The following is a 12317-nucleotide window of genomic DNA, read 5'->3' as shown; positions in this document are numbered from 1 at the left end:
GTTCATACACGCCTTAAAATCACATTAATTTCATCAAGTATTGTTTCTGCTCCATTTTGGAAAAGGATCATTTTCAGTCCGTTTTGGACAGGAGAATATCCAGTTAATGGTTAGATCTCTTGAGGCCATAAATAAGACTTTTGTCCCATTAATAAAAAAAATAATAAAATATTATATATTTTTAAAACAAAATTATAAAATATTATAAAAAATTAAGGAGTGGCTGACCATCCCATTGGTGGTGACGGGACCATCCCAATTGGGGCTGGGGTGGCTTCGGGCACCCCAGACCACTGGTTTGCGGCGGCCGAAGCCACCCCATGGCCCTTGGGGGTAGTCCACATCTAAAAGTAATATATATTCATTTGGCCCTTGGGGGTGGCCGGACCACCCCCAATGGCCATGGTGTGGCCGGCCACCCTTTAGGGAAAAATGGGGTGGCCAGCCACCCTAGATCAATTTTTTTTTTTTGGCCATTGGGTGTGGCTCGGCCACCCCTTAAAGGCCATGGGGTGGCTTCGACCACCCCAAACTGGCCGGTTTGGGGTGGCTTCAGGTGGCGATGGGGTGGCCAGCCACCCTTTTGTTTTTGATTATTTAGTTTTTTAATTATAAATGATATTTTATTATTATTTTAGTAGTGTGACAAATGTCTTATTTAGGGCCTTAAAATTTTTGAAATGCAATCTTATTGTTTAACTGAATATTTTCCGGTGATCATCCCTTTCCCTCAAGGAATTACTCCCCAAACATAACAATCAAACCTTTGCCATTTCCCTCGTCAATCATCCAGTAAAAGGAAATTTCCAAGATGGCGGCAGGAAAAGAATACGAGTTGAAAATTTACAGTTCCGTAATCCGTAGGATTCTATCGAAAATTTCAGGGGAATTACATTGGTAGACTGGTAGTCATGCATTCAAAATTTCAGTCATCCTATATATATATATATATAAAATAATAAGTCTATTCCTCGACTTGCTGTCCACAAGCTCTAGAAGCTATATATATTATATTTTGACCACGTGTTGTGAGTGAATGAGTTGGGAATAGAGCCTGAGAATCATAAAGACACAACTTTGATACAATTTTTATTTATTTTATTTATTTTTTTAAAAAACAAAATAAAAAATAAAAAGAAATTCTAAAGCAATAACATCTTAGAGCATTCTTAGCAGCCTCATCAAATTTTACTTACCAAAATAACAAAAAATACAATTTTAGTTATTTTAACAACTCACCTTTTTAAAACACCCATAGCAGTCTCACTACTTTAACAATCAACTTTCACCATCTCATTTAAATATTATTTTTCAAAGATTTGTTTATTCTTTCTCTAACTTTTATATTTTTGAATGTTTGTTAATGGTTTATTTTAAGAATATTTGTCTTATTCTAAGGTAATATTTGTAGAAATTTGTAATATTTCCTTCATTTTCTTAGTTTTAATTTCTATAGGAAGAAGATAATGTTTTTCATGATTGATTTTGGATTGTTATTCATCTCACTACTTTTTGTTGTTATAGTGGTAAGGCTGAAAAGTGTACGTTTAAGCCATTTTGGTTAAATTGCCTCACCAAAATAACCAAAAAATAGATTTGGTGAGGCTGCAAGAAGTGTTCTTATGTGGTCCTTTTTTTTATTTGCTATTTTTTTTTTTTTAAAAAAAAAAAAAGATGATATTTTTCTTCATAAAATTGGTCATTAGTATGAAGAAAAGACCATTTTTTTTTTACATAAAAAAAGACCACATAGGATGTTATTGCTTAAAAAAAATGATATTTTTCTTCATAAAAATGGTCATTATTATGAAGAAAAATACAATTTTTTATATAAAAAAAAAACGAAATAAAAAAAAGGACCATATAGGATTTTTTGCTTAAGAAATTTATTTTTTATTTTTTAATTTTTTTTAAAATGACCGCATAAAAAAAAAAAAAAAAAAAATTGTACCAAAATTATGCCTTTATCATTTTTCTTGAAAATAATGGAAAATGATGAATTTGTGGGTAATGGTAGCATTCTCTTGTCCGAAGGAGTCATTCACAAGCAGGGTCTGTAGAAAACTCGAGCCCGTAAACCTGGAATGACTTTTATGGCTTGCCGGCCAAGCCATGGAGCTATACTTTTTCTTCGGACTCCTACTACCTCTTTCCCAAATGTATATATATATATTAGTTCGGCTCGGCTACCCCAAACCAAAGTATATTTAGGTTCTTAGGTTAGTAGGAGAGTAATAAATGATGGTTAAGAATATTAAAAAAAATATGTGTCTCTCAAATGTTAGAGGACACTTAGAATTTATTAAATTGGGTTGAAGAAAATTTCCTCTAAACCGTCCTTCCAAAATCTATAAATAGAGCATTTATTTTATGAATTTCATAATTGAATTTTCTTGTAGTCAAATACACAATTTTGTAGAGAAACTTTGAAAATTAAATTTTAAAATTGTTGTATGTAGTTGGTGACTTTGTTGTATCAGGCAAATTGTTTATAACTTGACAACAAACTCTTTAGGATGTGGACAATTATCACATTAAAGATAGTGTTTAATGTTGGTAAACGCTCCTTTCAATTTTTCTCCACAAACATAATTAATAATCAAATCTTCGCCATTGGCCTCATCAAATATCATCCACTAAAGACAAATTCCAAGATGGTTGCAAGAAAAGCATACGGGTGAAAAATTTTATACTATTCATACATGCCTTAAAATCACGTTAATAATTTCATCGAGTATTGTTTCCGCTCAATTTTCCTTCGCAAACATAACAATCAAACCTTTGCCATTGCCCTCGTCAATCATCCACTAAAAGGAAATTTCCAAGATGGTTGCAGGAAGAGAATACGGGTTGAAATTTTACAGTTCCATAGGATTCGATCGAAAATTTCAGGAGAATTACGTTGGTAGTCATGCATTCAAAATTTCACAGTCAACCTACGAATAATAAGTCTATTCCTCGACTAGAATACTAGAAGCTATATATATATATATATATATATTTCAGGAGAATTACGTTGGTAGTCATGCATGCATTCAAAATTTCACAGTCAACCTACGAATAATAAGCCTATTCCTCGACTAGAATACTTGCAGTCCACAAGCACTATATATATATATATATATATATATATATATATATATAGGGTGTGTTTGCTAATGGCCCTGGAACTGTTCCAGGGCCTCCCTCAATCCCTAAAAAAAAAACTTTTCACCTCAAAATTAATCCCAATATCTCTACTTTTTATACCACATCAATCATTTTTATTATTATTATTTAAATAAAAAAATCACTACAAAACAAATTTTTTACATTTTTCCATATAAAATATATTTTTTCACTTTTCCCTACAAAACATTTTCACTAAAACCATTCAAACACTTATTCCCAAAAAAAGTCTACAGTACCGGCCCTGGAATAGTACCGTTCCAGGGCCCTTGACAAACAGGGCCATATAGACCAAGTGTTGTGAATGAATGAGTTGAAATAGAGGCCGGGAATGATAAAGACACAACTTTTTGACACAACTCTTATTTTTTATTTTTTAAAAAAAACAAAAAAAAAAAATTTAAAAAAAATCTAAAGCAATAACATCTTATGTGGTCTTTTTTTTATTTGGTATTTAAAAAAAAATGATTTTTTTTTTTAAAAATGATTTTTTTTTCTTCATAAAATTGGCCATTATTATGAAGAAAAAGAACATTTGTATATATATATATATATATATATATATATATATATATATAAGGACCACATAGGATGTTATTGCTTGAAAAAAAAAAAAAAAAAAAAAAAGATATTTTTCTTTATAAAAATGGTCATTATTATGACAAAAAGACCATTTTTTTTATATATATAAAAAAATACGAAATAAAAAAAGGATCACATAGGATGTTATTGCTTAAGAAATTATTTTTTATTTTTTATTTTTTTAAAAATTGACTACATAAAAAAAAATCTACTGTGCCATTATTATTTTTCTTGAAAATAATGGTAAATGATGAATGAGTGATTAACGGTAGAATTCTCTTGTCCGAAGGAGTCATTCACATGCAGGGTCTGTAGAAAACTCGAGCCCGTCAACCTGGAATGACTTATATGGCTTGCCGGTCAAGCCATGGAGCTATACTTACAGTTTTTCTTCGGACTCCTACTACCTCTTTCCCAAATGTGTATATATATATATATATATATATATATATATATATATATAGGAGGGCCATCGAGTGATATATATATGTATATATATTCTCTACGTGCCAAAACTGCAGTCTCCATCGATCCGTCATCCGTGCCTAGATACGTGCGCAACTGAGCAAAAAAAAAAAAAAAAGAAGAAAATTTGACATTAGTACTTGCGGTCTTAATTAAGTTACTATAGATTCTAGGAAGATCTTCTCGCAGCCAAATATTTATCAGCAGCTACAAAATTGAAGTAATAGGAAAAAATCATGCAGCCCACGTATGTTGACTTGAGAAATTCAAAGTCTCGGGAGATAGCCATTATAAATGCACTCTTTGTGGGCATGCAAGGAAGTGAGAACACCGTGATCAGTGATCACCATTTGTTTTTCTCTTGCCCCTCCTCCCTCGGAGCAAATTAATACGGCGCCATCTGTGACACGTGTGCAACATTCCCTGGTCCCTGAAAATCTTTGAGCTGGGATTTCAAACAAAGATCATGAAGAAACAGGCAGAATTCATGAGAAGGGTTGGTGAAGGAGAAGGAGGAGGTTACGATGCTGTTGTCGTGGGGTCTGGATATGGTGGTTCTGTTGCTGCTTGTCGCATGTCAATGGCCGGAATAAAGGTATGTTTGGTTGAGAAAGGCCGGAGATGGGAAGCTCAGGATTTTCCAACTGACACCTTCAAGATCATGTCCGCTGTGAGAATGGAGAAACAGAACTTGGGTGTCGGCTTTGGTCCAAAAGATGCTTTATTCCAGGTTACTTTCCCTTAATTTATTTTCCTATGTTTGGAAATCAAACATAACCATGAAGAAGAGAAGGTTGCTGTACCATAACGTTTTAGTGTTTAGATATTTGTGTTAAAAGTATCGATTAAATTTACCTTTTTTTATTAATTTTTGAGATAACTGGTGATTTAATATGGTATCACAATCGAAGGTCCACAGATCGAACCTTTGAGTTTGTACATCAACCTTCTATATATTTAGGGTTAAATACTCCAAAACCCCCTAGGGTTTCCCAACTTTATTTTTTCCCCCCTGGGGTTTCATTTTTATCACAGGAGGTCCCTGTGGTTTTGATAAGTGACCAAATTAGTCCATCCGTTAGTTGACCGTTAGACTGACACGTGGACCAATCAGACGTCGACACGTGGCACATATATTAATTTTTTTTAATTAAAAAAAATGTTTTTTTTTTTAAAATTAAAAAAAATATATTAAAAAAAAAAAAAAAAAACAGAAAAATCGGACGAAACAGGGGGTGGCCGAGCCACCCCCTTGGCAATTTGGGGGTGGCTCGGCCACCCCCTTTGGCCATGGGGGTGGCCAGGCCACCCCCTGGGCACCAGGGGTGGCTCGGCCACCCCCTTGGGCTCCAAGGGGTGGCCCCGGTACCCACTGGGGGTGGCTCGGCCACCCCCATGGAGCCTTGGGGGTGGCTGAAACCACCCCCAACCACCGTTGGGAGTGGTTTCGGCCACCTCCAAGGCTCCATGGGGGTGGCCGAGCCACCCCTAGTGGGTACCGGGGGTGGTTTCGGCCACCCCCTTGGAGCCCAAGGGGGTGGCCGAGCCACCCCCAAATTGCCAAGGGGGTGGCTCGGCCACCCCCTGTTTCGTCCGATTTTTCTGTTTTTTTTTTTTTTTAATTTAAAAAAATTAATATATGTGCCACATGTCGACGTCTGATTGGTCCACGTGTCAGTCCGTACAGTCAACTAACGGTCAACTAACGGATGGACTAATTTGGTCACTTATCAAAACCACAGGGACCTCCTGTAATAAAAATGAAACCCCAAGGAGGAAAAAATAAAGTTGTGAAACCCCAGGGACTAATTTAGTATTTAACCCATATATTTATTGAAATGAACAACTTATGAAGAAAAATATAATGAATCCGCTGTCTAATCACCAAAAACACATGAAAACCTGATTAAAACATGCTTTTTTATATATATATATATATATATATATATATATATATATATATATATGAATTTGTTTGATGAAAATATAGGTACACGAACAAAATGATTCTCTAGCAGTAGTGGCATGTGGGCTTGGAGGAGGTTCACTTGTGAATGCAGGAGTGATGGTGCCAACCCCAGTTCGGGCCAGAAGGAATCCCAAGTGGCCAAAGGAATGGGAAAGGGATTGGGAAAATTGTGAAGCTTCTGCTGCAAGCATGCTGAGAATACAAAGTGTTCCTGTCAAGTTTCCTGTCACCAAAGTCATGGGAGAAATATTAGGTGATGGACAGATTGAAAACAGTTTTGAGACTCCATTGCAGCTAAGCATGAATTTTGGTCTTGAAGAGCCTGCATCCAATTCAATGGAGCCTCAAAGAGTTGGTAGCTGCTTAGCCTGTGGAAACTGTCTTGCTGGGTGTCCTTATAATGCCAAAAGTTCTACTGACAAAAACTATATACATTCGGCAATCCAGGCATATTTTCTATGATCATTTACTGCCAAACTATATATCATGTTCATTTTCCTAGGCCAGGAAAGTTTCTAGGAATAATAAGGCTGCTTTTGAATTTTCAAATGCCATATTTAAGGCATGTTGAGGTTTATTCTTAAGTCAAATCATTTCTTAGTTTATGATAAAGTAGCTTTTGACTTTTCACACTGCACAAACCAAGTGAAAATATTGAAAAATCAAATAAATAACAATAAAATCACATTTCTTTTCACACTGCACAAGTGTGTGAAAAGAAATGCAATAACAAAGCCTTCTTGTATTTTCTTTCCCTACCCATTGTAGTAAAATGGCTAATTAAGAGAGAAAATATTTCTCTTTCACACTGCACAAGTTTTATGTGGAAAATATTTCTCTCTCTGTGTTACTACTTATGAAAGAAGTTTCTCTCAAGGGCAGACCTAGCTAGCACAAGGCCCGGGAGCCTGAGTCCCCAAAAAATTTTAAAACATCAATTAAAAAATATATTTTTTATGAGGTAGTCCCTGAAAGATTAATTTCTTTCCTCTCAATTAATTTTTAAAAACAGTCTCATCCCCCCTCACTCAAAGATCTGGTTCTGCCACTGACCCCGGATTGCATATGTCCAACAGTTTCTTATTCATATTTGGATCTTAGTTTTTCTGTTGAAATTTTTTTTGTGATGCAGGCAGGATGTCATGTTATAACAGAGTGTGAGGTTCAGTATGTGATTAAAAACCCATATGAAATTTGCCGAGAAGAAGGCAAAATTGAGAGAAGGAGAAGAAGATGGCGTGTTTACTTGAATGAGATTGACTGCATAACTGCTGATTATGTAGTCCTCTCAGGTACCTTTTTACAAATTTTGCTTAAAAAAAAAAAAGAAAAACAGTTTAACAAGTTGGAAATTAACATCTTTGTTTGTTTTCCTATAGGGGGAGTTTTGGGGACAAGTGAGATACTTTTCCGGTCACAAATGAGAGGATTGAAACTTTCAGATGCACTTGGATCTGGATTCAGCTGTAATGGGAATAATGTGGCTTATCTTGCTGGAAGCCAAGCACCCTTGAGTGCTTACGGATTAAAGGGAAAGCAACTCTCAAAGATACCATTTCAAGAAAGGCCAGGGCCATCCATCTCTTCATCTTATACATCTTCATTGGGATTCACAATCCAGGTCTCCAAACTTCTCTACATCTAAAATTGTGGTACTAGTTCAAATTGTTCAATTTTGCTCTTATATCTATAGGTCTTTGAACTTGTAGTTTTGGGTTAAATACTATTAATATTCACGTGAAAGTTGGACCCTTTTTTTGGATTGGGCCTATGATATTTAAAAAATGTCAATTGACTCCTATAAGTTTCAATAGTTGGCAAGTTTGCGCATTCGTTTACCTTTTTTATTTTTCCCGGTGAAAAGTCAATCACGTACATTGCAAGGGACTTTTTTATCTCTTGAACTATCCAAAATGCCCCTAAGATGGTCAAGTGTAGGTGGCCGCAGAGGTGATCGAGCCACCCCCATTTGGCTAGAATAGGGGTGGTTGAACCAATCCCATTTGGCGAAAATGGGGTTGGTTTAGCCACCCTCAAATGGCCAAATGGGTTGGGTGAAACCACTCATATAGGGTTTAAGGTAGCGAATTACCCTCATAGCTACACGTTTCGGATAAATGGGGGGTGGCTCCCTCAGCCTAATGGGAGTGGCTTCGAACACCCCCAAATGGCCCACAGAGTAGCTTCCATAACTTTTTTTCTTATTCTTTTTTCAAAAATTTTGTATTTTACTTACTTATTTTTTTTTTCTTTTTTTTTTTTTTGTAGTTGTTATTTTTCTTAATACTTGACCCCTCTTATGGGCATTTTGGAGACTACATCCATGTACAATGCACGAGTCATTTTCCGTCACAAAAAATGTTAATGGATGGGCAAATTTGCTAATGATTGAAATTCTGAAATGTCGATTGCTACTTTTTAAATATTGGAAGCCAGATAAAAATGTGGTACAACTTAAGGGAGGTTAAATGTATTTTCACCTGAAATTTTCTATAAGCATAGTCTTAAAAGTATCCAAACATGCCTGCATACATAGATATACATTTGAACATATAAGGATAAAAACTCTGTGTGATTAAGGATTCATCCAACATTTACCCTTTTTTTCTGTTGTTATATCAGAGTGGTGTACTTCCAACAGCTTATCCTTACCTGCTGTTCAAAGGGATCGCAACTTACGGTTGGCCAGCTGGATCCTGGTTCTTTCATGGGATAATTGACAAGATAAAACACATGACAGGTTTTAAAGCAAGCCAAGCCATGGTTCTTAATGCAATGGGATATGATGAGAGTGATGGGAAAATTACGTTTGATAAGGACAAGAATAGAATCTGCTTTAGTCCACCTTACGATCCTTTACTCCCAAGGAAAATCAATGCCTTTCAGAAACTCACTAAGAAATTAGGAGGGATACTTTTCATGTCAAGGTACCGAAGCACATCAGTTCATCTTTTAGGTGGTTGCAATGCATCATCTGACTTTTCATGTGGTGTTTGTAACCCAAGTGGTCAGGTTTTTGACCCAGAAGGTCCAGCCACTGTACACGCTGGCCTCTATGTCTGTGATGCTTCTTTAATCCCCTGCTCTGTTGGCATAAATCCATCTCTTACAATTGCAACTGTGGCTGAGTACGCAAGTAGGCACCTTGTGAGGGATGTTCTCACGTACAAGAGCAATGAGGGTATTGAAATTCCTGTTAAAGCTGTTGATCAAAATCCACATTCCATCTCTGATAAGAATATAGAGAATGATTGGAGATCAACGGTCACTTTTAATGAAACCATGGAGGGTTATGTAGGGGGTATGCCTTGCAAAGCCTATCTGAAAGTGAAGATGAACTCTCAAGATCAGAAGGGGAAATTGGGTGTCAGAGAATTTCATCCTCTTTTAAGAGGGAAAGTTGGTGGATATGTGGAATTTATAGCCATTGAGAAGGATAAATTACATATTATAGATGGGGAAATAAATTTGTGTAAAGTAGAATGCAGAACTCCTTACACACAGTATATGCATTATCAGCTTCTCCTTGCTGCTTCTTCTGGTTCAAGGTACTTATGATAACATTTCCTCATCAATATTTTCTTTTCTGATATTAGAGAACTAATGAAGTTCAAGTTCATGCAGATATATTCTTGAGGGGAGGAAGATAATGAATCCTTATCTCCTTGGATTATATGCTTGGAGGGAGACAACAACTCTGCATGTGACATTTAAAAAAGTTGTTGAGAACAATTCAAGGGAAGACACTGTGAATCTAAGAGGCGAGCTCTGTATCTCCATGGTACAGCTTTTGAAGAGCATCTTAAGCCTTGAAGGAAACGAGAGAGGGAGGTTCATACGTCATCTATTGCACACTTTCCTAAGAACCTATTTTTTACAGATACCACGAGGGAGTCACAAGGACTTCACCCTATCAGATTCATATGTTAAACCTTATCCAAGCAGCACCCTCCATGAAATAAAAACAGGTATCAGGAATCTAATTCCCTTGTTTAAGAGTATGTTAAGTCTATGCTATAATAATCATATCTTTCCAATGTGGGATTCAAACCTTTCTACGCTCACATGTGTATATTCAATAGTATGATTGCATTCAATGTAGTCTTTAGCTAGAGAGTCAATGCTTATAAACATCCAGAAACAGAAACTACATTGAGCTTATACGTACTTATGGATATTCATTTAAGATGTTTGTTCTTTCTATTTCCTTTTCCACTTGAGTTTCTAATCTATTGTCCTTTGTATATCATGCAGAAGATGGATTTTTTATCAGTTGCAGGCAATGGAAATGCACCCAAATTCCATCAAGGCTTGAAGGACCAAAACAACTAAATCCAGTTCTCCTTCTTAATGGTCATTCTGCTGAGAGTTACTGGTTGCCAACAGAACCAAATGACTTGGTCAGAACTTTACTGGAAGAAGGGCATGAAACATGGCTACTGCAACCAAGGTTGCACCCTTTGAATCCTTCAAAGGACTTCACAATTGAAGATATTGGAAGATTTGATGTCCCAGCTGGTAAAAGAAACCAAAATCATAAATATATAAGCCATTTTATCAATTGTTAGTTTTTCACTCACCCAATGCCTCTTCTTTTGCAGCAATAAATAAGATCCTTGAATTGCATGGGCAGCATACAACAATACATGTAGTTGCACATTGTGTTGGAGGCTTAGCCATACACATAGCTCTCATGGGGGGGCATGTCTCTGCAACCCATATAGCTTCCCTGTCTTGCACCAATTCTTCGATGTTCTTCAAGCTTAATGCTTCATCAATGTTCAAAATGTGGCTTCCTCTGGTCCCGGTAACCCCTCTTTCTCTAATTTAGAATAATTTCTCAAGATCTCTTTCTCCTTGAGCTCAAGAAGGTGTTTCAATTCAACGTGCAGCTTTCCATGGTTATCCTAGGCAAGAACAATATCCTGCCTCTGTTGGAAACATCAAAGTGCAGTTTCCGACATCGTCTCTTGAAATTTATTGCCTGTTTGATACCAAGGTATGAGAGATGCACCTGCAATGAGTGTGAGGTTTTTGCTGGTATATTTGGAAGCGCATTCTGGCATGGAAATGTAAGCCCCAGCATGCACTACTGGTTAAGCAAAGAGAGCACTTTGACAAGGCTTCCCATGGCAGCATTTCCGCACATCAGAAAAATATGCAAAGCCGGTTTCATTGTAGACAGCAATGGCAACAACAAATATTTGATCCATCATGAGAGAATGGCGCTCCCTACGCTTTATATTTCAGGAGGGCGGAGTCTCCTTGTGACTCCAAAGACTTCATTTCTTGCTAACAAGTATATGAAGTTACACCAGCCTGGCTTTAGACATGAGAGAGTTGTTGTGGAGGGTTTTGGGCATTCTGACCTTTTGATTGGAGAAGAGTCAGATAAGAAGGTTTTTCCTCACATTTTGTCTCATATTAGATCAGCTGAAGGAGGAAATGGTGCAATCAGAGCTCCGGGAAGGAAGTACACTAAAGAGGCAGCCTTGGAGTGGGAAGATGATCCATATGATGAATATGGGGGATTTGACAGTTGGTTTTCTCCTTTAGTTGTTGTGTTGTTGTTTCTCTTCTTGTTTCTCATGATAGTTTTATAGAATAACGTTAAAAATCACATTTTTATTATACAATACAACAATTACATGGCATCGTCAACCAGTCCCTTAAATTTACAAGAATGAGTTCAAGGGCTGATTGACATTATAGCATCAACACAATAAAATAGTGATAGAATAAAAGTGTAGTTTCTAGCATTACTCTAATATCATTATATTTGTAATTTGTTGCAATGGTTTGTGAAGAGGGAAATAATCCTTGACCATGTAAGTTGAATGATGTAATAATAATCTTTTCGTCTCCTCTCAAAAATGAAATTGAAATAGTTCAATTGAGCCTACCTTATTGTGATTTGTAAATGGTTTCGCCTCCGTATAATGCTAGCAAAATGCTCGTATAGTGACAATGTTTCTTCCAAACTAGAATAGATGAATATTAAATCGCATCAGAAGAAGTTTTTTTTAATAAATTAATGTTAAATACTATAAATCTATTCAACATTCATTTAACAATACTGATGTGTCACTCTAAATTAACTTTTGGATTAATTCTTATTAAATAAAAAAATATC

The 12317-nt window shown here is 36.1% G+C and overlaps 1 protein-coding gene across 1 annotated transcript; it reads left to right on the top strand.

The window, feature by feature from the left end:
* The first annotated feature begins 4681 nt into the window (after positions 1 to 4681).
* LOC132191697 (uncharacterized) lies at positions 4682 to 11990 on the top strand. Its single transcript, XM_088511256.1, has 9 exons — positions 4682 to 4945; positions 6206 to 6631; positions 7317 to 7476; positions 7564 to 7805; positions 8807 to 9732; positions 9809 to 10152; positions 10439 to 10702; positions 10786 to 10991; positions 11077 to 11990. Exons 1-9 carry the CDS (start codon positions 4682 to 4684, stop codon positions 11785 to 11787), a joined length of 3543 nt encoding a protein of 1180 aa, XP_088367382.1. The 3' UTR covers positions 11788 to 11990.
* The last annotated feature ends 327 nt before the right edge of the window (positions 11991 to 12317 follow it).

Source organism: Corylus avellana, chromosome 10, assembly GCF_965113065.1.
Source record: "Corylus avellana chromosome 10, dhCorAvel1.hap1.2, whole genome shotgun sequence".
Taxonomy (NCBI): Eukaryota; Viridiplantae; Streptophyta; class Magnoliopsida; order Fagales; family Betulaceae; genus Corylus; species Corylus avellana.
Note: the sequence above shows the minus strand (reverse complement) of the source record. Positions and strands in the feature narration are given on the sequence as shown.

Coding starts and splice junctions, on each gene's coding strand:
- LOC132191697 (XM_088511256.1), top strand. CDS start 4,682: ATGAAGAAACAGGCAGAATTCATGAGAAGGGTTGGTGAAGGAGAAGGA. Junction 7,806..8,806: donor CATTGGGATTCACAATCCAG/GTCTCCAAACTT, acceptor TTGTTATATCAG/AGTGGTGTACTTCCAACAGC. Junction 10,703..10,785: donor AAGATTTGATGTCCCAGCTG/GTAAAAGAAACC, acceptor CTTCTTTTGCAG/CAATAAATAAGATCCTTGAA.